The sequence below is a fragment of the Microcaecilia unicolor genome, chromosome 9 (assembly GCF_901765095.1).
Source record: "Microcaecilia unicolor chromosome 9, aMicUni1.1, whole genome shotgun sequence".
Taxonomy (NCBI): Eukaryota; Metazoa; Chordata; class Amphibia; order Gymnophiona; family Siphonopidae; genus Microcaecilia; species Microcaecilia unicolor.
The window spans coordinates 138,997,437-139,023,806 of NC_044039.1; the positions used below are offsets into that span (position 1 = coordinate 138,997,437).

General features: G+C 42.3%; 1 protein-coding gene across 1 annotated transcript in view; it reads right to left on the reverse strand.

Annotated features, from left to right (window-relative positions):
• Positions 1-26,370, reverse strand: part of CDAN1 (codanin 1) — a 270,195-nt gene that overhangs the window by 239,701 nt on the left and 4,124 nt on the right. The window contains exons 2-4 of the mRNA XM_030214355.1: positions 18,792-19,504; positions 9,803-10,042; positions 3,811-4,001 (exon numbers count right to left, since the gene is read on the reverse strand). Of these exons, the coding sequence (XP_030070215.1) occupies positions 3,811-4,001; positions 9,803-10,042; positions 18,792-19,504 (1,144 nt within the window). The remainder of the gene's footprint in view (positions 1-3,810; positions 4,002-9,802; positions 10,043-18,791; positions 19,505-26,370) is intronic.

A 26,370-nucleotide genomic window follows, 5' to 3' on the forward strand; every position in this document is an offset into this window, starting at 1 on the left:
TCCTGGGTGAAGAATGTATGATGTATTAGCCAGCAGCTATGATATCGTAGCAGCGCTGTTAAGTCTTTCCTCCACTGAGAAGTTAATTTTATATTTGGTACATACAGAGAGAAAACCTACATCGATTTTGATAGGACAGTAAAACCGTTCATACAAAAATAAAGTGGGACAGACTGAAGAGTAGGGGAACGTCGACAATGTATATTAAAAAAAAAAAAAGAGAGAGTAACTGTCTCTGAGGACCCTAATCAAATACCTTCGCCGTACGTTTCAGAAAAACGCCAGGTTTTTAATCAGTCTGACTGTATTATTTGGCACACTGAACAGATAGCAATGCATCTGAACACCCTTTTTGTTGTCCAACAAGGAAAAGATAGGGCTATCCTCATCTCTCCCACTATTTGCACTGACTTTGGACCCTCTCATCCATGAAATCCAGTGCAATCTGGAAATTCAAGGGTTTTCTTTTGGTGGGAAGACTTTTAAGATAGCGGCTTTTGTGGATGACCTGCTGGTTCATGTAACATACCTTAACAAATCATTACCAGTATTGTTGGCAAGCACGCAGGAATCTGGAGACTTTTCAGGGTTTAAATTACATTTACAGAAGTTAAAGGCTATCGTATGGACAGAGGAACAGAAACAAAATTGGGAGGGAGCACTTTCTTTGAAGTGGGTGGGGGGGGGGGGTCATTTCATTATCTCAGCATTCAATTAACTAAGGATGTTTGTAATCTCTATCAATTGAACATGGACAAACTGCTGGAAGACACTAGGCTATAGTGGAAAAATTGAGTCATTTACCATTGTCACTAGCTGGGAGGATTAGTCTCTTTGGATGGTGGTGTTTCCTCATTGGCTGTATGTCTTGCACGTTTTATCCCTTTATTTGCTATAGAAAGATCTGCAGGTCTTAGAGCGATTGTGTACCAAGTTCTGTGGGGGTGGGAGGGGAAGAAGCCTAAGATGAGGTTGCATTTCCTCTATGGTAATTGGCATCGGGGTGGCCTGACATATGGCTCCAGAAAAAGGAGGACACATTGATCCAGTCCAGGTTTTGCTTCCATTGAAAGCAATGGAAGTAAAACCCAGACTGGCTCAATCTGTCCTCCTTTTTCTGGAGCCATATGGTAACCCTAGGCCTGAGTATCTCCCACTTAAAACAGGATAATCAGGCATGATTTGTTACGGCATCTGATGGATTGGGTGCTAGGCCTGGAACACTATCCCAACAGCTTGGGAAAGAGATTTTTTTTTAACCCAATTTCAATTGTTCACCTTTTACCATAGCTAGGGCAGAGATGTCCATAGGTTCCTCCTCCTCTCTAACTCCCCCCTTTCTTTTTCCATTTGCCAGTCCATGGGCTCCACCCCAGGGCCCTCCTCCAGCTGTTTCATATCCTCCTCATCAGGCTTCCCCAGCCCAACCCCCTCTTTTCCCTTAGGATACTGGGGATTGTAGTGCAGGAAACGCCTCTTGGCCCTATCAGGTGACCGCCCCAAGGGCTGCTGGGGATTGTTAGTGCAGGATACCCCTCTTGGCCCTATCAGGTGACCGCCCCATGGGCTGCTGGGAATTTTAGTCTTGTGACCTCTCAGGGGAAGGAGAAAAACTGCTTTCTCTGAGAGGAGCGAACCTTTTGTGCCTGGGCCTTCTGCTTCTGTACTCAGGCAAAGTTTCAGGGTAAACCTCTGCCCCCTTTCCTTCTCCTTCACAGGTCTCTCTGCCCTTTCTCCTGGACCTTTCACAATATATAGTTGGGAAAAATCTATTCCTCAATACTGGCTGCAGGAGACACTCCCCCCTCCTTTTTACTTCTATTGGAGAAATAAGTTTAATGCTCTAATGATGTAGGAGGCTCAGACTGCACAGCCAGATGGGGTTGTTCAACAGACACACAGCCAGATCGGGTTTGACTGGTTCTTTTCCACCCAATTTCTGTTTGACTGGTTCCTTTCTACTCAATTTCTGTTTGGAGGCTCAGACTGCACATAAGACTCCCAGATGACAGGAGGCATTCTTGATGGTGTGGGATTGTTATTTGCAAGATTTGTCATCAAGGACACAGTCTTCTCCTTGAACAGATATTAAGTCTTTACTCTGCCCAGATGGGTTGGGTGGGGGGGGAGAGTAAGTGGGAGAGTTCATATGTTCTATATTTGGTACGTCATCAAGGTTGGCTTGGGGACCATAAAAGTCCAGGCCATCAGCCATCTTGTCTTTTAAGGGGTAGGGGAGGGTCAAAGGGTTTGTAAGGGGGACTATAACTATTATCACAGACTGCTATTTTTGGAAATGAAGACTCCATACACCAAAGTAGGTTATCAAAAGCACAGGCTTTCTTTCTTTTTAAAGCAGAGCAATGATAAATAGATATTGGACACTTTCTGTTGTGGGTTTTTTTTTATGTCTTTATGGGTTTCATTACCAATGGGAAGGTGGAGAGGTGTTTCACTTTCTTTGAAAACTGGGATCATGGTGTTGGTCACTCATTTTTGGGCTAATTTTTATGTTTGTATAGTGCTGCATTTGATCTATTATCATTCATTTAGATATTTGATTGTATTACTACTTGTGATCCTGAATAAAAATATTTTTTTAAACTTTAATGTTTATTGACATTTTTAAATTCCAAACACAATATTAAATGTCCCCAAAACAAAAACCATTAAGAAGTCACTCACCTGATATGATCAATGAGATCCCTAGATCTTCTAAAACGTTATTACAGCAAGAGAGGAAAAAGCCTCAACTGTGAGAGCTGTTAGAAAGCAGCCAGTTTTCCAGCGATATAAAGAAGTATATTAACCGAGTTAAGGATATACACGGTTTTAAGTTAGACACTGAGACGCTTTTCTTCCTTTCTGTAGTCCCAGTTTTATTGACCCTGAAGCAGCAGAGCGAAACGCTAGCTACCGTTGGTCTTGGGACTTTTGCAGAATATTTGCTGATGCAGAATATTTGCTGAAGGAGGCTCAATGAAATCTCCCACTGTTGCAGCATCCCATTAAGCTTCTTGAGCTTGTCTAGTTTGTTTCTGCAATACTGGACACTGTGAGAGAATAAAGAAATGTTTATGCTGGAAGGTTTCTTACACCAGTGATGAAGAGTAGCTCCGAAGGTTGTTACACTTGGAGCTCTTTGAGGATTTTTCCTTCTTCCATTTTTCAGCTCTTGCTGTAATAACGTTTTAAAAGATCTACATATCTCATTGATCATATCAGCTGTGACTTCTTAAATGCTTTTCTTTGGAGGGGGGGGGGGGGGAGACAGATTTCAGTTTAAAATTGTTTTTTTTAATTTTTGGTTCTTTGTCCTCATCCCATTGATTGATTTGTTATGAACATTTTATACATAAACATAAAACAATGCAACTATAACAAAATAAAACCCACAATACTAACCCCTCCTCCAAAGTGGTACATGATACAAAAAAGAAAGAGAAGTTCATAGTCCTATAGAAACAGAAAAGTCTAAGATACAAATAATACAATACTACACCATCCAACTCCAGTATGTCACATATCAAAACCTGACAGCTATAAAAAAAAAAAAAAAAACACAGCATAAATGAAAATAATTGGGCTCCAAAAAAGAAAAGACAAAATAAAAAACATGAAGTAAAACAGCATAATGCAGGCTAAGCCCCAGAGTCACTATCAGTGGGAATGCTCACTTCTGATCTTTGGTCAAATACAAAAACTTCTAGGTGGAATACTTTGGGGTACTATCTATTCTACAGTGCAGTGTATGCATGGTCAGTAAAGTATAGCAAAAACACTTAGTAGACACCATTAATCTTCTCCTACCTGCAATACAAGTCGAATACAACTGAGCCAGTAGTTCCAGTTGTTTATGGCAAGAGACCTTACTGACATCTGCAGAAGTCACTAGGCTATCAGAGGAGAGGCTTACACTTCGACTGAAGCTTTGCTTGGTGGGAGTGATAGGATCAAGGGCAAACCCATCTAGAGATGCGTTCTCGTACAACAATCTATCTCTGAAATGTAAAAAAAAAAAAATAAGAGTTATAAAGAGTACATTACCAAGGTTATTCTAATTGCTGCCTCAACCCTTACATTTCACTTTCTCCTGGGCAGATCATACATATTCTCTCTCCAATAAACTGGTTAAGGAAGCTTGATGAAAGACACATCAAGGTCTGTCTGGCAAGCTGTAATGATAAAATTAACAGCTGGGTTCTTCTGGCAGGCTGTAAATAAAATTACTTCTACTGATACATGGTATTTGTTAATGAAAATACTTCTAAAACATATACTTCTCAATCATATATACTGACTCACAGATGACATAAGATCTCCTCATATCTCCTCATACAATCAGAATCATGATCCTCTTAAAACTACTCATCATCAGTTACTCATTCGCTATCATCCACGCAATACGTAATGCCCCCCCTTCAAAAATCAATATCATACCAGTCCTTCACTGCCACAAAACAACAACTAAGCCAATCTCATCTCCACGTACCAACTACAACAAAAGAAATCCAACATCACTCAAGCATCCATCACCAAAACCAGAAACGTCCTCACCTAAACCTATAATACCTAGAACAAGATACCTAATCAAAATCCATCCATCCCCTCATAATGAAGAACCATACTTATCTATCCGAGTAGGATATATCAATGCCAGATCAGCAGTCAACAAAACTGAAATCATTACAGACTGGATTACATCAGACAATCTTGACTTATTATTTCTCACCGAAACCTGGGTCCGCGACTCAAATGATCCCATTATACTCGACCTATGCCCCCCTGGCTATAAAATTTTACACTGGACCAGAAAAGGAAAAAAGAGGCACTGGCGGCATTGCGCTCATCTACAGATCACATTTCTCCCTTGAACCCATTTCTGAAACCATCATACCACAACTAGAAATTGCCTCATTCAATCTTCACAGTCCCAAACCATGTAACCATCTAACCTGTATCCTATTTTATAGACCCCCTGCAAACTGGAATAACAATCATCTGCCTTTATGGATTTTATTTCGAATGCATGCATCAATAATCCCAATGTACTATTAATTGGAGATTTAAAATCTACACCTAGAGGATTCCAATTCCACCAACACACACGAATGTATGGATCTCCTTCACATTTGCGACCTCATTCTTCCTCCATTAAAACCAACTCACATCAAAGATCACTCACTCGACATCATCTCTTACAAATTCTCATTGGACCAAACCTTTCTCATATCTGACATCAATTGGTCGGCTACCTCCTGGTCTGATCATTACAAATTGACCCTATCCTTATACTGGCATAAAAAGGGCCTGCCTAATAATTAAGACCCTATAATAATCAAGACAAGAGGACTTATCGACAAGGAAAACTTCTGGCAACAAATCTACAGTGACAACTGGTCAGCACAAACAAACTCAATCCACTTCCTCACTGACTGGGATAAGAGATGCAAACTTATCCTGGACGATATTACTCCACTACGCACCAAAACCTTATGCCATCACAAACCTGCACCTTGGTTTAACGACCTGCTAAAACACCTAAAATCACAAACCAGGAAACTTGAAAAAACATGGAGCAAATCAAAAAACAATCTTACCCTCATCACATGGAAACAGTCACAAAGGAACTACAAAAATGCCATTAAACAAGCCAAAAGATCCTACTACACGCAACAAATTACAACTAGTGGCACAGACATAAAAAAACAATATCAACTTATAAAAAACCTTCTAAACACCAATCCAGTCACCACTTCACCTACGAACTGCCCATCTGCTGACCAACTGGCCAAACACTTCAAGGACAAAATTATCAAGCTCTGTAACACGATTCCACAAGACTGCAACAACATTGAAACCTCTCTCAATGAACTGGACCCCACCATGGAAGAAATTCCGGCTGACCGCTCATGGATGAATTTCGCCCCCCTCACCATCGAAGAAGTTTCTATGACGATCTCCAAACTCTCCAGATCCAAATGCCATCTTGACCCCTGTCCCAACTACTTAATGAAAGATGCCCCTGTACGCTTTATTGCAGATCTCACTTCCCACCTCAACTTCTTGATCCAACAGGGCTCCTTCCCTACTATCATGGCAACATACTAACACCAATACCCCCAAAACACCAAGAAATCTGCGAGCGATATTACAAACTACCGCCCTGTCGCTTCCATCCCCTTACCAATCAAACTTATGGAAAACAGGGTAACCTCTCAAATCAATGACTACATAAATAAATTCTCCATTCTACATGAGTTGCAATCAGGATTCCGTCCTGCCCACAGCACAGAAACTGTGCAACTCACTTTAACATCTATATTCAAAAAAGAAATTTCATTCGGAAATAACATTCTTCTTCTTCAATTCAACCTATCCAGTGCATTTGACATGGTAAATTATCACATTCTAATACAACTTCTGGATAAACTAGGTATCGGCGGAAATATCATCAAATGGATAAAAGGCTTTATCACAACAAGATCCTACCAAGTTAAATCAACTTCAACAATCTCATCTCCTTGGTCATCAGTTTGTGGTGTACCCCAAGGATCTCCTCTATCTCCGATCCTTTTCAATCTTATGATGATCCCCCTGGCTAAATCCCTATCCAGACCCGGTCTCAACCCTTTCATCTACGCTGACGACGTCACCATATTCATCCCCTTCAAATCCAATCTATCAGAAATCTCCGACAAAATAACTACTGGCATGATCATCATAATCTCTTGGGCCAAAGTCTTTATGATGAAACTGAACAAAGAGAAAACACAATGCCTAATCTTCTCATCCCAACACTCTTCACTCCTCCCTACTACTCTTAGTACCCCTGACATCACTATCCCCATATCCAACAACCTGAAAATTCTTGGAGTGACACTAGACAAACATCTATCACTTGAAACTCACGCAAAATCCACTACGAAGAAAATGTTCAACATGATGTGGATACTGAAATGTGTTAAACCATATCTCCCCTTGAAAATATTCCGCAACTTGGTACAATCCACCGTACTTACCCATGTGGACTACTGCAACAGCATTTTCATAGGCTGTAAGGCCCAAATCCTGAAAAATCTTCAGACTGCCCAGAACACGGCAGCCAGACGCATTTTTGGCAAATCACGATTTGAAAGTGCATCACCCCTTCGTGAAAAGCTTCATTGGCTCCCTATTAGAGAACGAATAAACTTCAAGGTCTACACACTGATTCATAAGATCATCCATGGAGAATCTCCGAACTACATGACTGACTTGAGCGACCTACCCACCAGAAACACATCGAAATCCTCTCAAAATGACCTCAACCTCCACTACCCAAACTGCAAAAGATTCAAGTATAAATCCTCGTATGATTCCAACTTCTCCTTCAAAGGCAGTCAACTCTGGAACGCCCTACCCAGATCCATTCGTTCTATTAAAGACTACCTACCCTTCAGAAAATCGATGAAAACCCATCTATTCAAGGAAGCATATCCCAAAGCCATGACCTAACCCTACGAACCCACCTATTCATCACCTGTTTCTGTGACAACGGCAATGGCTCAGACCATGTCTCCTCCAATCTTCCCTATGCTTATCCTTACCCTATCCCTGATTATCTCAATCTAGCCTACCTCCTCCAACCCCTCCCCCTTATAATACTACCTATCCAAACATCCCCATTACTCTGCTAAGCTTAGCCTGTTTTTCTCTGCATTATACTTTGTAATTCTACTACTATGTAGGCCGCATTGAACCTGCTATGAGTGGGAAAGTGCGGGGTACAAATGTAACAAATAAATAAATAAAAAAGTAATACATCCACTTTCAGTTTTCTCTTATCAGAGGAAAATACTTCAGTTGCTTGGCTTTTTGTGTATAAATACACTTTATCAATGCCAGGCAACCTTCCTCATTAGTCGAAAAACCTCCGAATTAACATACAATCTCTTTTAGATTGAGTTAAGTTTAATTTGCTTTTATAACTTTTTTGCCAATCTGATAATCACTAACTGTTGATGAGGAGTTAGAAAGGGCACTTATATTAAGCGTGGCTTCTACTACTACTACTTATCATTTCTATAGCGCTACTAGACGTACGCAGCGCTGTACACTTGAACATGAAGAGAGAGTCCCTGCTTGACAGACCTTACAATCTAATTAGGACAGACAAACAGGACAAATATAGTGGTTTGCTCAAACTTTTTCATCGAGAACTAAGGGCAAAAGAACGATCGGCTATTGGTTTGTCTCCTGATGAAGCTATTGTGAAACAGAGGCTCTATAGAGCAAACCACTATGTAGAAGCCATGCTTAAGATAAGTGTCCTTTCTAACTCCTCATCAACAGTTAGTGATTATCAGATTGGCAAAAATGTTATAAAAGTAAATTAAACTTAACTCAATCTAAAAGAGAAGTAAGTTAATTCGGAGGTTTTTCGACTAATGAGGAAGCTCGACTGGCATTGATAAAGTGTATTTATACAAAGCCAAGCAACTGAAGTCTTTTCCTCCGATAAGAGAAAACTTAAAGTAGACATATTACTTATCATGTTTTAGAAGTAGGTTGTAAATAAAGTAAAATCTAGAAATCCAAGCAGAAAGCAAATGCTCATATAGCCAGGTCTGCCTAGCCACTGATGTGGCAGACTGGTGGTGTGGGGCAGCAGGTCAGCAGGACCAGAAACAGTTATTTAAAATTCTGTCTATTAGTACTGGTGATTGAATAATCTTGGTTGCTTAGCTATCGAGGACAGTAGAATACAATGGAGGAAGAGGACTCCTTAAGAGATACAAAGGGCTAGTATCTATAGCGGAATGGGAAAGATTATGGAGGTTGAGACTGTTAGTAAAGGATTGCTCTGCGCTTATAAAAGGATAATGGAACAGTAGTCTGAGGGTACTATGGAAATTGTATATTACTTCCCTTCAAACAACCCAAAGCAAACAGAAATATATAAGTAAGAATTCTGCCTTGGATAAGGAATCAAACATATAAATGGCGAGTGTCGTACTCACTCGTAAATGCGCAGTAGAGACCCTCTCTGCCCCGTCCCCGCCTCAATACGTGATGATGTGGGCGGAACAAAGAGGGTCTGTACTGCGCATTTGCGAGGGACGAAACCACCGTCGCTAACGCTCCCCCACCCGGCCGGGCCCTCGTTCCGCTATTGAAACAGCGAGGGAACGCAGCACACAGCTCTGCTGAGCTGCCGTCCTTCCTTCTTCTTCTCTGCCTGTGTCCCGCCCTCGAAGAAGTTACATCACACGAGGGCGGGACACAGGCAGAGAAAAAGAAGGCAGGCCGACGACAGCTCAGCAGAGCAGAGCTGTGTGCTGCGTTCCCTCGCTGTTTCAACAGCGGAGCGAGGGCCCGGGCCGGATGGAGGGGTAGCGGCGACTCGGGGGGGGGGGCGAGCTCGGCGGCGGGGGGGGGGGCCTTGCAGCAGCAACGGGAAGGGGCTTTCAACCCCCCCCCCTTTCCTATACTAGCCCGTTTTTACAGGCTCAACAGCTAGTAATATCCAGAGGCAGTCAAGTTTTATTGCTGGCATCTGGGATATATTCTTCACACTACAGACAGGAATACATAGGTATAATGGCCAGACCAGTTTTTTTCTTGCCATCATCTACTATATTAAGGCCTAAAAAATATGAAGAAACGCAGGTAAAAAAAAATCTAGTTGATCACTTTTTAATTATTATTTATTAATCTTTCCTCATATCCATTCCCCCACATATCTCTCTTTCCCCCACTGCACCAAATAAGGCAATATTCAACTATCACGCACTGTACTGTGAACTTCATTTGCTGTTACCTTTCTTTCTTTAGCATCTCTCTTTCTTCTTGCAGGCTGCTCCTGCTGCTAGTGTGGACAGGCAAAGATGTGCAGTTTCCCACCTGTATAGCAGCAAAGGTCTCAGGACTCATGCCTGACTGAAGTCTACTCTTTGGGGAGTGGCTGACCGGGGTTGACGTGAAGCAGATCTTGGGCTTTGACAGCGGACGCTCTGCACTCACTGGAGTTGGATTGATCCTTCTAGATGGTTTGGTTTTGCTGTAAAGGTTAGAAATATGTTTTACTCCTGCATAAAATTAAGCTCCAAATTAGAAGTTATGAAAAAGAAAAAAACACTATATAAATATGCACTTAGAAAATGGAACCGCCTGCAGAGGTCACATGTGAATACCCACCCATAGTACAAGATCTAATGTCGCCACTGCAGAACCCAGAACATGCATATAGTCCTACGCTAAAGGAGTCAACTGTTCCAGAAGAGCTTTGATGCACATTTGAAGTTGTTTTGAAACAAACACCATCCCCAAATCCTGCTGAACATTGCCCTTAGGTATTCCAGATGATGAGTAGAGCTAGATTGCTTTTGGAAAGATTGACTAACCAACCTAGGGACCAAAAGAGCTGAAGCACTTATGCAGTTGCCTGTTTGGCTTCTCAGAGTTCTAACTCAAATGAGCCAGTCATCCAAATATGGGTGCAACCTGATCCCCTAGCGGCGCACACACACTTCTACAACCACTATCACCTTGGAAAAAAATTCTGGGTGCTGTCACTAAACCAAAGGCATTGCTTGAAACAAAGCACTTCCACAGAATCTCAAACCTCAAGAACCTCTGATACGGTGATCAGATGGGAATATGCAAATAAGTTTCTTTTAAAACTAGAGGTGAGAAGGGAGATCACGTGATGCAGTGAGGAGAGGCAGACGTGTCTGTTGTCTCTGCTCGAGGATCCCATCCTCAGTCCTCTTAAATCACCGTGATTAAACCCAACCCAGCTCTTATTTTGCTCTGTTAGAGCCCTAGAGGTGGCCGGACAGTAGTAAGTCCACTGACGACAAAATGGCGGACCAAGCACAGGCCCCGCAGCTTACCTGTACTGAAGCGGCGATTACAGAGTTCACCAACGCAGTGGTGTTGGCTTTAGAACTGCGTTTACAACAAATATTGGAGCAACTCACCGGGCTTTCTCAAATTACCACTGATATAGCACAAAGAATGGGCGAGCTCGAATGTCGAGTATCGGATCCTGAAGATGGCGCCCAGGGGAGCAGTGTGGAGCTTGCGCGGCTTAAGGAGGTGGTCGAGGCTCAGCAAAATAAGTTGGAGGACCTCGAAAACCGATCGCGCAGGGACAATCTTCGGTTCTTTGGCATCCCGGAGACGGTGCCGGAGAGGTCCCTGCGCAGAATGTTGGAAGGTTGGCTGAGCCCGATGTTGGTGAATACGGAAGAGTCAGAGCCGGTGCGTTTGGAACGTGCTCATCGTTTGGGAGCTCTGCGTGCTGGAGAAAGGCGCCCCAGAATAATCATTGCAAAATTCCTCAGCTTCGCACAGAAGGAGGCCTTCTTGCAGTACTACCGCTTACATAAGGAGAAAGTCCGATATGAGGGAGCCCCAGTGCGGGTGTATCAGGATTACTCTGCAGCCCTTGCAGCCAAACTTCGCCAGTACTCGACAGTGTGCGCCCGCCTGGTGGAAAGACGCTACAAGTTCCAGGTTCGTTACCCTGCGGTGCTGCGGATTTTGGACAATGGGCGGTGGCTTTCGTTTGAGACACCAAAGACTGCACTGGAATGGCTTAATAGAGCCCCCGAACCCCAAGCAGCAGGAGATTGAACGGGGCGAAACTGCGATGGAGGACAGCAACTAGAGATTGTGAGCCTGGCCCCTTTAGACTTTGACAATGGGGCTGATTGTGTACCAGGACATATTGAGCTGGGGGACTTGTTAAAGCAGTTGGCCACAGGAACTGACTGGTTGAGGGGGAAGGTATGATTCGGGGCTGAAAGGGTTAGTTAGGGTATGTATGGGAGACGCTATGAGACTGAATGGAGGGTGTGTGGAGCGGGAATGTGCTGAGTTGGTGCGAAGACAGGTGAGAAGTGGAGCAACGATTAGTCTTCCTGGGAGAATGTGGATGTTGACTGAACACAAAAGCAGAAGTCTTCAGTAAGTGGAGATAGGTGAGTGCCTGGGGGGGTATATGTGGGGGGAGAGCAGTGGCAGATGCCGGCTGGGATGGTGAGTTCACTGGGGTTGGAATATAGGCTCTTAGAGAGGATGGGATTCCTCTTGCTAACACCACCTGATCACTTACAGTTCGCTCTGTGGTAGCATGGAGTGGGACTGTTGAGGGAGCTGGAGGGGTGGGAGTGGGAGGAGGGGGGTTGATTAACGGGGTTTCCATGGTGCCTATTCGGGGCCAGAGGGCTGTTATGCGTGCCGCTGGAACTGGAGAGGTCTTTTGGTGGAAGGGACCGGACTCTGGGGCGGGGGCTGGGCGCCCGGGAGTCTTTGAGGCTTTGAACATGCGTTCGGTGGCTGGACTGAGGAGGAGAGATCCTGGCTAGGTTACCGGTGCCCAGGGTAATTTCCTGGAATGTGTCCGGTATTACAAGCCCTATTAAACGTACAAAAATCTTGTCTACCCTTCAGCGTCACAATGTTTCCCTGGCGAGGGAGGGAGGGGTTGGGCATAATTAGTTTAGTGGGATGGTTAGGCTCCAGCCTCTAATATGATTTGGTTGATGGACCGGGTTTTAACAGTTATATAAGGGTGTAGGCTCTGCAGGTTTGCAGTGCCTAGGGGGGGGTGTGAAGGCTCCTGGCACAGTCCTAGCAGTGGATACTCCACTCTGGCTCACCAAGAGTGCTTGAGAGGGCTGCAATGGTACCCTTGGCCTCCTTGTGGATCCTTGAACTATGCCGGGGTGGAGCCCCGCCCCCATTGCCACTGGACTGTGGGATAACGTGCTATTTGGAAGTGGGGTGCTGTCAGTAATTCAGTATGTTACACAAAGACCTTGAATACTCAGTGGCGTGACTGTAATGATGAGGTGATAGGTCCACCGGGGTTGTGAGATCACAGACCATCGGTGGACCTTTTTGAGCTCTGTATATTTTTGTCCATGCTATGGGCCACTGGGTAGCGGCAGTCTTGCAATAAAAGGACACTACACGACAAGCCTAGTGTAGTGGATGAGTGGAATGGAGTGGGATAGGAGGGGAGGGAGGGGGACTAAAATGGGGGAATTTGTTTTGATGGTGTTGGCGGTATGGACTTTGTGAATTATTCATGGTTTTATGTGTTTGCTCTGTGGTTTTGTTTGACCTTCTGCTGTACACCATCAATAAAAAAGATTGAACTAAAACTAGAGGTGAGAAATTCTCCTAGTCTCACAGCTGAAATCACTGATCTCAAGATTCCCATTTTGAAGTTTTACACCTTTAAGATGTGTTTCACCCTTCCGAGATCTAAAAATCAAACATAACATAGGCAATGTGACACCCTGCCACAGCCCCTTTGCATCCTGAACAAAAATTAATAAATAACGACATACATTTTGTAATTAAATGGGAAACAACTTGGCTGCAGCTTTATTAAAACAAAACAACCAAAACAGGATACCCAAACTTAAAAAGTGCCAATAATAACAGTTGAGGAAAGATGTTGGATCTTACAATCAAGGAGTGTACAACAGCTGTGCAATAATGGACAAGCTCAGCATGGCTGCTTGGTCAAGTCCACTGCACAACACGGCACCCAGGTCACTTCCATTCACATACATAATCACCCCATCAGGGCCTCCAACCCATCCCACTTAACAAAGTGGCTGAATGATCTGAGTGCAAGTCAAGCATCCAACACTGATCCTATGCATGTGATTGTCCTTGGGAGTCGGGCAGTGCATGACTCCCCACTGAATTGCTCCCAGTTGAAATCAGTTACATTCTTTTCCTTATGACTGTGCTACCTGAGAAAATAAGACTGAACCATGTAGACATTAAGGATGATTTGTGCCCACTTTCATCCCACAAAAGTAAAAGCCCCTAAAATTAGGGCCTAGATGTCAACTACACCATCGCACTTCAGCCCTCCTGCAAGCATATATAGGAAAGGGTGTCACCCAATCCACCTTGCCAGTAACCCCGAGTGCCTTCACAACAATGCTCCATACCATTAACATTATTACTGGGCCCTGTACTGGTTCACTGTGCACATAAGCACCGCCACGCTGGGAAAAGACCCAAGGTCCATCAAGCCCAGCACTCCGTCTCCAACAGCAGCCAATCCAGGCCCCAAGAACCTGGCAAAAACCCAAAATTTAATAACAATCAATGGACTTTTCCTTCAGGAATCTATCCAGACCCCCTTTAAACTCAGCAAGGCCAGCTGCCGTCACTACCTTCTCTGGCAATGAGTTCCAGAGTCTAACTACGCGCTGAGTAAAGAAAAACTTTCTCCGATTCGTTTTAAACCTACCACATTCTAATTTCATCTTGTGTCCCCTGGTTCTATTACTGTTAGAAAGTTTAAACAAACGCTTCACATCTGTCCGCTCTACCCCATTCATTATCTTGTAAACCTCTATCATATCACCCCTCAGCCACCTTTTCTATAGGCTAAAGAGTCCTAGCCGTCTTAACCTCTCCTCATAGGGTAGTCGCCCCATCCCTTTTATCATTTTTGTCGCCCTTCTCTGCACCTTCTCCAATTCATTTATATCTTTTTTGAGATGAGGCGACCAGAACTGAACACAATACTCCAGGTGCGGTCGCACCATGGAGCGACATAACTGCATTATAACATCCTGATGTTTGTTTTCCATCCCTTTTCTAATAATACTCAATATTCTGTTCGCCTTCTTAGCCGCCACAGCACATTGAGCTGAAGATTTCAACATCCTATCCACAATGACTCCCAGATCCCTTTCTTGGTCCATAACTCCTAAAGCGGAACCTTGCATAACATAGCTGTAATTCGGGTTCCTCCTTCCCACATGCATCACTTTGCACTTGTCAACGTTGAACTTCATCTGCCATTTGGACGTCCAATCCCCCAGTCTCATGAGGTCTTCTTGTAATCTTTCTCACTCCTCCTGCGACGAGATGACCCTGGATAACTTGGTGTTATCTGCGAATTTAATTACCTCACTAGTTACTCCCATCTCAAGGTCATTTATAAATATGTTAAAAAGCAGCGGTCCCAGCACAGACCCCTGAGGGACCCCACTAACTACCCTTCTCCATCGAGAATAATGACCATTCGGCCCTACTCTCTGCTTCCTATCTTTTAACCAGCTCTTAATCCATAATACACTGCCTCCGATCCCATGACTCTCCAGTTTGCATTGGAGTGTGTCTACTTCAGCCTGTCATCCCCTATCAAAACCTGAGGACAGATGGATTAACCTCAGAATGAATACTTAAGATGTGTCTTCAATATAGCCCCCCCCCCCCCCAGACACCTCTTTTGGGTTTGAACGGTGCCAAATTTGTCCACCCACACTTCCACTAAAGGAGTGTCGTATAACAGGTCTATCCAACAAGAATATTCTTGGAGGCTAGAGCCAGCTCTATCATCACACAGATATATCCGTGTTTAAGCGCTTCCACTCCAAATGTGTCGCACCTGTCTCAGTTTGATCTTGGATACCTGGGGTGGAACCCAAACGGCCTCTTTGGCGTACTTTCCTACCTTCAGTGTTTAACCCACTCAAACAATCAAGTCAATTCTAGAGACACAAGCACCACCCATAAGGAGTTTGATCTATTAGAAAAAAAAACGTCAGCTCAACAACCCAAAGCAGAAACTCCCCTGATTATTTGATGACGAATAAAGTTAGTATTCCTGCAGGATCACAACTGCAAATCATCAGCTATCTGAATTCGGAACCTCAAAGAAACAACACAAAACAAATTTTCTTAACCACAATAACATCTCTATACTCAACCATCTAGCAGGAAAGAACCTTGTGAACGATTTTCATTAAGTGCACACTAATGGTATGCCCTCTTACCTTGTCTGCCGTAAGGATGGGTTGAGAAACATAGGTCACGTTAAGAACCACTGAGCTGCTCTGCTCTACACATACCAACCACCAAAGGTTTTTTTTTTTTGTTTTTTTTAACGTGCGTAAAGGAACCATAAGTGCTGCAAACTGTTTGCAGACTAAGGAAGCATATGCTGGCAACCAAGTGGCTGGTGTATTCACTCCTAAGGAAGGGAGCATATGCCCCACAATGAAAAAGGGGGAATAAGTTAGTGAGGCGCATCTAAATTAAGCATTCCCAACCACATCAGTGAAGGATAAACAGTAATGGTCAAGAGGTAGAAGTCAGCATCAATATGAAGAGCAGTGTAGCTACCGAATGCCTGAAATCTCAGCGGGCAAAATGATCAAGGCAGGCAGATTGATGTGCTGCGCACCCACAAACCTGACCAAACAGACAGTTGCGATGAGAGCTGCTGCTCCCGTTCATGTGTCATCTACTGGTCACATATCGTACGATGTTCAGATCAAGTAAATACAGGTGGAATTTGTGTCTTCATACTCTGGGCAATAATAATAATATATGAACACCCTAGAAGGAATGTGTATCACCTAAGCAGAACTCTATGCCAACATATCAATGAACTGCTCTTGTCATTCCTTAATAGGAAAGGCAAGCATCTTATGAAACCAAGATACCAAAGTCCCAAGCAAACTAGCAAAGCAACCAGAAATTCAACTGGAGGAAATAAGCGCAATGAAGGTATCTGCATAGTGCAATCCAGATATGTTGTTTTGATATCTGAAATTCAGGTGCCATGGCGCAAGGCTACAGACTGACGTCTGTGGCTTAATGCACCAAGACGATGATCCGCCCATAGTGAAGAATTAAGTTAAGGACTCTTCGAACCTACTCCAACGCACATCTTATAATGAAGGGAATGCCAGGAATAGGTTGCTGTCAAGGTACACCTCCCCAAACACAGAATGTTGGTTTGTGAGACCTGCGGGCAAGCCTCTAAGTTCCTGTAACTAACCGAAGAGGCCGATAATACAACAGCACTTCAGAACCCCCCTTTGAAGTTATGATCCATCACATGTTGCACCTTATAGTAGGTGAAGAATTACCCACTGACCTTTGAGGCACTGATCAACCCACAAAGATTACCTCACCCATGTGAAGTAAGTCACGATTCCTGCAATAATTATGTTGGGACTAGGATAGAATATATAGAAAACAAAACAGACCTTGCCATACCGAGACCCAACCCACGGGCGATCAGACCTAATATTCAGTTTATGTTTCAACAATTTTTATTGATAATTCAACAGAATGAACAACCAGCACTCTCATACTATAAATTATAAACATTCTGAATAAACATCATATAAAAATCACATCAACCACTTGTTAACATTTTTCTCCCACTCCTTCCAATCCATGTCCCAGCTCTCCTTCCATAGCTTTACTGTTCAAGAATTTAAATATCGAGGATACCCTCTCACTATTTATCAACACGTCATTTATAGTCCCCTTACATGTCTCCATCGCTTAGCATTTTGTTATGTATGTTATTAGAAATCTCTACATTTCATAACATTATACTGCCAAGCCTATCTCTCCCCATACCACCCCTATCCCCATCCTAGCCAATAGCATGTACCATATATATAACCCTCTCTTAAAGCCTTAATCTATTTCCTTATTGAACCAGTTAACAGTTTAGAATACAAACCCACAATGCCTTACAATTCAAGGCTATATCTTGTTCTACCATCCGATTAGAAGATCGTGTCAGCGATTTTGTCTTATAAACTCCTACTTCTAATTAAAACTTTAATGGAGTTACCTTCCTAAAATTAGTATCCCCTACCCTCCAACTCCAGAAAGAAAGAAAAGAACAACCTTCCTCCCAAAAATCTTCTTCATACTCCCCCTCCCCTCCTCCCCCCTTCATCTCTCCTCCCCCCTATTCCCCCTCTATCCCCTCCCCCGGGGTACAAAAGCTGTAGATAATTGATACCTCACCATGGAAGGCACTGAACCTGGACCAGCAGCTGCTGTCCAGCAACCACCACCCCCTTTCCCCCCTTCCCGGAAAGGGTCATCACTGCTAGAAAGGAAACCAGTAGCCATGCTAGCACCAACCTGCAGCATGCTTGACCACATGGTCAGCCTGTCTTGAACTGCCTCCTGCCCTGAACCAAAACCCAGCCTGGAACTCACTGGTCACGTTGGCTCCTCCACATGTGAATTGTTCTTATTTTTCCTTTTTTTTTTGGACAGAGTTTTGATTCCCTAACAGAAAGGGAAATAAAACATTTTGTTTTCTTTTTAGTTTTCTGTTTATTTTTTATGCCTCATAGCGCTGCAGGAAGACTCAAGGGAACTCACTAGGGGGTAAGAAAAGGGAGATGGAGAAGGGATGGAGACCTTCAGCCCCTACAGGCAAGGGGCTCCTCAGGGACTGAGCCTGCTGGCTTGGGGCTATTGAGACAAATTCCATGCTCTACTGGAGCAAGACCAAGTCCCAAGAACAAGGCAGTGTAGGCTCAATCATGGAGTATAGGCCTTACCTGCACACCAGGGAGATAGGCCTAGGTCCTGCTGCACCAGCCTGAACAACCTTACCATCTGCTAGAGACAGAACAAATACTGGAGAGCTCCAGTGAGCACCAGCCTATGTACCAGTGATGTCACTGGAAAACTCGGTTCTCTAGCCTCCATCTGGTGGCAGGAAGGTGACAACTCACTTGTTCAAGATTGGTGTGGCATGGATGATCAGGAATACATTTTCCAATGAGTACAAAAAAAAGTTTACTATTTAAACAACCCACATCATATCACAATGTATTCAAAATACTGTTGGCTGAATCTTTCTTTGTTTTCCTTTACTAGCAGTAGTAATATTTGTCCTGCAAAGTACAAAGTCAACATTGATTAGGCATTAAGTAGTCAATCTTAACAAAAGAAAAAGAAGAAGAAAATGGAGACCAGATACTTCCTCTTACCCAGCCAAGCCAGAGGCAGCAGACATGGGTGGGAATTCCTCAAAATTGTTAACATTCAGCTCAAGCTTCGAAACACCGACTAAAATAGAATCTGATGGTTGTTTTCTGGCCCCACTTGGTGACAAGTTTTCCTCTTTGTTATCCACCTCATTGAGACTTCGACCCAGGTCTCTGGCCACCTGCCGGCCATAAGCATTTCCAGAACTATTTTTTCGCCTTCCTCTTCTTGGTGCCTGGTCATCAGGAGTAGGAACCATGAAATTCCCTAAGCTGACTTTCTGACCAGAGCGCCTTTCACCATGATAGGGCATAGGACTGCAACCAAAGCTTGGGCTGCTGTGGGAGGCAATATCTGGGAAACAACTATAACTGGAAGACAGGTTTGACTTGAAGACAGAAGACCCACTGCGTGAACATGTGGGTAAAGAAACATCTGAGGTATAGGATCTATTTGAAGTCTGTGAAAAAAGCTGCACACGACTCCCCCTAGGCCCTGCAGAATTACTGGCTCTCTTTTCTGGATTCCATTCTGTCTTTTTGTTACAATGATCACTGGATGCTTCATGAGCCTTGGCATTTGGAGCTTTTGCTGGGGTTGAAGGTCCGTTAGTCAGGATCCGACTGGTCTGCTCACGTAGGTAATTCAACAGGAAAGGCACAAAGTCTTTCTTAATTAAACTGAGAGAGGCAAGACTGGCATTCATATGGCTCTCCTGCAAAAAGAAAAACAATGATCAGGAAAAAGCAGCAAAGTTAACCAATTGAACAGTAAAACAATTGCGCTCTTCCATCAAGAAGATAGACTGTCACTGTTAAAATTAATTATACATCAAAGAGGCGCTCAGAGGTACAAATAGAAAATTTGTATTCCAGATAAGGAGAAGGGGAAGATGCAGTTAAAATTCAGGTTTCACATTTATCTGATACACCACTAGACAGAAAGGATCTAAGCAGTTTATATAAATTAGGGATATAGGAAAGAAAAGACAAACAACATAAAACATGCATTAGAGGAAGCTTAAGTTACAAAGTTAAATACTGAAGCCAGCTTATAGTATTAATTAATAATAATTTCTAAGACACAACAGATATAGCAATGAGGAAAATGTACTGTAAATCATTGCTGGCATTAGCATCAGGGTCAAGTTGTCAAACCATAGACAAGCAACAAATTAGACTGAAGGGAAGGCCTGCTGGAAGTAATACGTTTTAGTGCCCTTTTAAATATTGGGAGCGATATCTCTGAATATATATCCAAATTGTTCCAGATCACAAAGACAAGTATACTAAAACAAGAGTGTCCGGTGAAATCAAATTTGATTTGTACGAGTAATGGACCAACCAATAAATTTTAAGTGGAAGAACATGGTCTGGTTTAAGGAATGAGATGACTAGAAAGAAACGTGCGCTGGCCAGAGTTATGAATTATGGTCAGGTATTATAAAAAGGAAAAGGTAGCAAATGGGAAGCCAGTGTTCACAGAATAAAAAAGGGGTAATGTGATCAAATTTTTTAGCAACATAAATGAGCTTCACTGCAGTGTTTGGGATCAGTTGTAATCTATGGGAAGATTAAAAAAAAGTTTGAGACTTTACAATAGTGAATTACAGTACTCCAGAACTGAGAGCACCAAGGAGTTTAAGAGGAGCCTTATCGATGAATAATCAAAGAGAGGGAGACTAACTCTAAGCTACCACGGTGTGAAAATGATATCCTTACAATAGCAGAGAGATACAAAGCGAAAGATAGAGTTTGAGGGGTCATCCTTGATAGAACACCTTCAGTTTTGAAAGGGGATGGGGTCTCTTAATACTACTACTTATTTCTATAGCACTACTAGACGTACGCAGCGCCATTCACATTATACACATGTACTTTCGTGGTCCGCTGGGAGGAAAGAAAGGTGAGCAGTGGAGTTCCTCAGGGGTCGGTACTGGAGCCTATTTGGATTAATATATTTGCGAGAGATATTGCAGAAGGGTTGGAAAGAAAGGTTTGCCTTTTAGTGGATGACACGAAGATAGCCAATAGAGTAGATACCCCAGAGGGAGTAGAAACAATGAGAAGGGATCTCCAAAACTTAGAAGAATGGTCACGGGTCTGGCAGTTAAAATTTAATTACAAGAAAATCTCAAGAATTCACAAAAATATATTACTGAGTTTCAGGGCACCCATTCTAAATGCTTGTACCCACTGATAGTTTGTGAGTGGCCATGACACAGGATTGGGATCCCTAGCGCTACCCCTGACGTACCTCTTAGCAAAACAGGGGCTCCCTGTTGGGCACCTGGGAGTTTTTGGATGTTTTGGAAGCACACGAAGGTTTGAAACATTACCGTTGAGTGTTTGATTCTACTGCCCTGACAACCTTCTGACTTTTCTGTGAGTTCAATTGAGCTTCATTGACATTGGGACAAGCATTTAGAACGTTCCTACACTATGGTAAGTGGAGTTTTTTTCCTATGATGGTGAGCCGTGCCATACCTTAAAAGTGTTGCAGGTTGGGTATCTTTACTGAGGTTTTTTCTCCACTGAAAGGTGTGTGGTGAACTGTTGTAGCGCCCCGGTGCCTTGAAACTCAATAATATATTTTTGTGAATTCTTGAGATTTTCTTGTATTTAAGTTTTAGGCTTGAGTGTTATTTTTGTAGTTAAAATTTAATGCCAAGAAGCGCAGAGTGATGCACTTAGGGTGCAGAAACCCAAAAGAGAGATACCAGATAGGAGGGGAGAGATTAGTAAGCTTGATTCAGGACAGAGACCTTGGGGTGTTGGTGTCAGAAGATATGAAAATGAAGAAACAATGTGACAAGGAGACGGTTGTGGCCAGAAGGATGCTAGGCTGCATAGAGAAGGGTATAACCAGCAGAAGAAAGGAGGTGTTGATGCCCATCTACAAGTCATTGGTGAGGCCCCACTTGGAGTATTATATTTAGCTGTATCTTGCTAAAGATGTAAAAAGACTGAAAGCAGTGCAAAGAAAAGCTACAAAAATGGTATGGGGTTTGTGTTGCAAACCGTACGAGGAGAGACTTGCCGACCTGAACATGTATACCTTGGAAGAAAGGAGAAACAGGGGTGACATGATACACACATTCAAATATTTGAAAGGTATTAATCCGCAAACAAACCTTTTCCGGAGAGGGGAAGGTGGTAGAACTAGAGGACATAAATTGAGGTTGAAGGGGGGCAGACTCAGGAGTCATGTCAGGAAGTATTTTTTCACGAAAAAGGTGGTAAATACATGAAATGCCCTCCCATGGGAGGTGGTGGAGATGAAAACGGTAATGGAATTCAAACATGCATGGGATAAACACAAAGGAATACTGTTTAGAAGGAATGGTTCTGTGGAATCTTAGCAGAGATTGGATGGCGACGCAGGTAATTGGAAACAAAACGGGAGCTGGGCAGACTTCTACAGTCTGTGCCCTGAGAATAGAAAGGACAAATCAAACTCGGGTACACATATAAAGTATCGCATACCACATAAAATAAGTTTATCTTGTTGGACAGACTGGATGGACCGTTCAGATCTTTATCTGCCATTATTTACTATGTCACTATGTCCCTGGTGGGCTCACAATCTAAGGTGTTTTTTTGTACCTGGGGCAAAGGAGGGTTAAATGACTTACCCAGGGTCACAAGGAGCTGCAGTGGGAATTGAACCCAGCTCCCCAGGATCTCAGCTCACTGCAGTAACCATTAGGCTACTCCTCCACTCTATTAGAGGATTAAAAATAGGGGTAGGGTCCTTCCTACAAAACCAACCTGCAATAGTTTAAGAAACTCAATTTTAAAACAATAGTAGCAAGCCAAGTTGCAATTTTTTTCCAATTTTCTGAGTAAAGTCAGAGAGGAAGACAGATGTTATGATATTGAAAGCTGATAATAACCAATATCATCTGCATAGATGTAAAGTGTGATGCCTAAGGACTGGATAAGTAATGCTAGAGGTGCTGTTGAAAAGAATTTGGGGGGGGGGGGGCAAGTAATCAATACAGTTAGACACGGAAGCTCTTTATGTTTCAACTGTTTTTATTGATGATTCAACATTATAAACATTTTAACATTGCCAGTATATCTAACATTGGGCATTGTAAGTAATACAGCATATTAACTTGCATACATAGATAAATTCCATCATCAATATTTTTGTAATTCTCCCCCCTTTCCCTTACCTACCCTCCCAAGCATGCTCACTAACAGCCAAACATTTATGGGGTGTTTGTTAAATATACATCACAGTCATCTTATGCATTTCCCCCCCCCCCCCCCCCCCCCCACCTTTCCCCCCTTCCTCTCCCCTCCTGATGTTCACTAATAACTTCGTTGTACTTATGGGTTCATGGATGCGTACCATTATTCTATAGTATTATCAAAGCGTATTGAGTATAAGACTCCGGCCTCTCTGCGATAACATATCCAACATAGGCCCCCAAATTTTAAGGAAGCATTTTTTTCGACGACATAGTCCTTTTGCATACACGGAAGCTCTTTATAATCTTTGCTCTGGAGAGACACTCCTTGTGCAAACCAACACACTGAAAATTCAAGCGACTGAAAATAAAATACTGGATTGTAATACTAAGGTTGAGGACTTGAGTACTCAACTTCAACAAATTGAAAAAACTCAGACTACTCTTTTCCAAGAAACTGATCCTGCATTGAAAGGTAGAAAATTTTGATAATTAAAGACATCTGAATTTGAGAGTCCTTAACTGTCCTAAAATGTTACTTCTCCAAAAGATCTATTTTATAGATTTTTAAAGGAGATTCTACAGTTTTCATCCGAGGCTCTTCTACCCTTTCAAAAGATGTATTACCTCCCAGATTTACCTTCCAAGCAGTTAGTAAAATCTGGAGAGCCTCCTTTGGTTAGCGTATCCTCGGATAGTTTAAATGTAACTGAGATATTAGAAAGCTCCATAGATGAAGTGACGTCCAGAAATACATCTTTTTTTTCCCCTTCAAGATAGAGACTTTACTTTGTTATTGTTTTTTTGAGTGACATATCAATTTTCTTGGAGGAAAGATTTCTATTTTCCCCAGATGTCTCTAGATGGCCTCAAAAGAAGGAAGAAAAAATGTTTTTGTCAAACATTATTGGATATTTATTTTTATTTATTTGTAGCATTTGTATCCCACATTTTCCCACCAATTTGCAGGCTCAATGTGGCTTACATTATATTGATGCCAAATTTCAAACTTACCCCCCACCCCGTTTACTAAGCACACAGCAGCCACTGGTGCGGCATAGTAAACAGGGGGGGGGGGGGTTAGGTACCTATATATATGTGTGATAGTGTTTGACAATCACTCATATGTTTTCTATGAGCTGTCTCATTTGGAATTTGTTTTCTGAAAAGCAAAGGCCTACTTGTTTCTTCCCCTTTTTAATGCTTTGACTTTCACTGTACGTATTACGATGAACCTTTTGGTTTAAGTATTAGTTTCCTACTGTATTTAGATGTTATTTTTATTTCCTTTAATTTACCAACTTTCTCTGGTTATATTCTTTTGGATCCCTCCTTAGTGTGGACTTAAGTGGAAATCTTGGAGCCTATTTCTTTAATTTAATTCATGACTTCTAGTTTTGTTAAAGTTTTTGCACTGCTTTTCCTTCAACTGGCAGATTGAGAACCCTTTTTCTAAGAACAGCTCAGGGTGGCTACTGGGATTATTTGAGTCAATTTTAAGGGTTCAGAAAACAAACTAGCAAACTTACAAGCTTAATAGTTATGAAAATGTGAGATTTCAATAGGGTTTTATTAAACTGATGAATTTTTAGACTGATGTACTTGATTATGTCAAGTTGTTCATTCTTTGATGCAGGAGATAATTATAGCCCAAGGGACAAATACAAGTGGTTGAACTGAAACTTGGCTCACTGATGGTGATAATTACTATCTGGCACAAAATTGCCTTTCTGGATATCAATTCTATCACATTAACCAGCAGAATTAGACTAAATTGACCATCATCTGAGTAAATGATCAATTAGCACAAGTGTCTATTCTTTTTCTTCAGTGGAACATTTATCATTCTGGTACAAAATAAGTACCAGAATATACGTAAACCGCTTTGAATGTAGTTGCAAAAACCTCAGAAAGGCGGTATATCAAGTCCCATTTCCCTTTCCGTCTTCTCAGCCCATAGACTTTTTGTTGGCATACTTATCACCTCCTTTAACCTATTTCCCTCTCAAATCTATAGGAACAAATGTCATATCAGTCTATCAGCTCTTGACACTTCCATCGATACTGGATGATTAATATTCATTTTGATAATCCTCTCTACAATTTGGATAGGGAAACTCTACATCAGCCTATTAATACTGGATAGTTTTAGAGCTTGTCTTTACTTCAGAGGATTTTGCTGACTCATTTGACAAATTTACAACCCACTTCCTTCCATCGGGCTGATGGATCATTCTGATTTAGGCCCCTGATTACAAAGCCACGCTAGCGGCCGACAGTGCGGTACTGCCGACACAGCTCATTCATTTTGAATGGGCTGTGTCAGCAATGCTGCTCGGCTTTGTAAGCAGGAGGGTTAGTTTTTTCCTATTCAATCCACCTCTCCCAACATTTTCCAGCAAGCTATACCAGCTTAATCCAGATTCTATAATTCCAGAGTGTAACTGCTTCCCCGAGGATTTTTTATACATTTTCAATAGAAGAGCAAGCATTTATTTGGACTAGGACTTTAAAAACATTGATCACAAAATATTCCACTCCTATTTTTCAGATCTTCTGGTAGCATCCAGGACTTCATCTGCTTAAAAACAGACATATTGAATACATATAGAAGTACAAGTTAGAATACTCTTTATAGTTAATCAGTGAGGAAGTTAAGACAGAATCAACAGCTGAGAAAGGCTACTTCAGTTCCTTCTCATCCTATGCCTGCATGATTCATTAAGAATCTTGTTGAGATTCTTACTCCATTTTTGTATGCCACGTACCAACAGTCTCTCATAGGGGCAAGTCCCCAACTACTGAAAGCAGGCTGGTATGTGACCACATCTATAGAATGCTAATTGCATCAATTGCTTTTAAATACTTTTATCGGCCCATTTCAGATCTTCTATTTGCAGTGAGAATACTGGAGAAGATTGTGGCAGTTCAACTGAATGAGTTCTTGGATAAGACTAGTGCCATTCATCTCTGGCAGATTTCATCCTTTCTACAATGTAGAGTGGATACTAATCGTTATTACTGACTATATCGACACATAATTAAATTCAGGTTAAGACAGTATTCCTAATTTCTCTAGACTTTTCTTTAGTATTTGACCTAGTGGACCATTTTCTTGCTCATTGCTAAGGTTTATGACGACTTTGGTCAGGATGAAAGGGTGCTTAATTGATTCTGTTCTTACCTCAACAAATAGAAACTTATTTTGGAACAATTCAGTATCAGATGTTTATGGAAGTCCCTGTGGCTCTACTCTTTCTCCAATTCTATTCAACATTTTCCTGATCCCATTGGAAAATCTCTTCCATTGACTAGGGTTTGGGTCACTTCTCTATTCAGATGGTATACAGCGCTTGGTCACTTTTGATTCATATGATGAACAA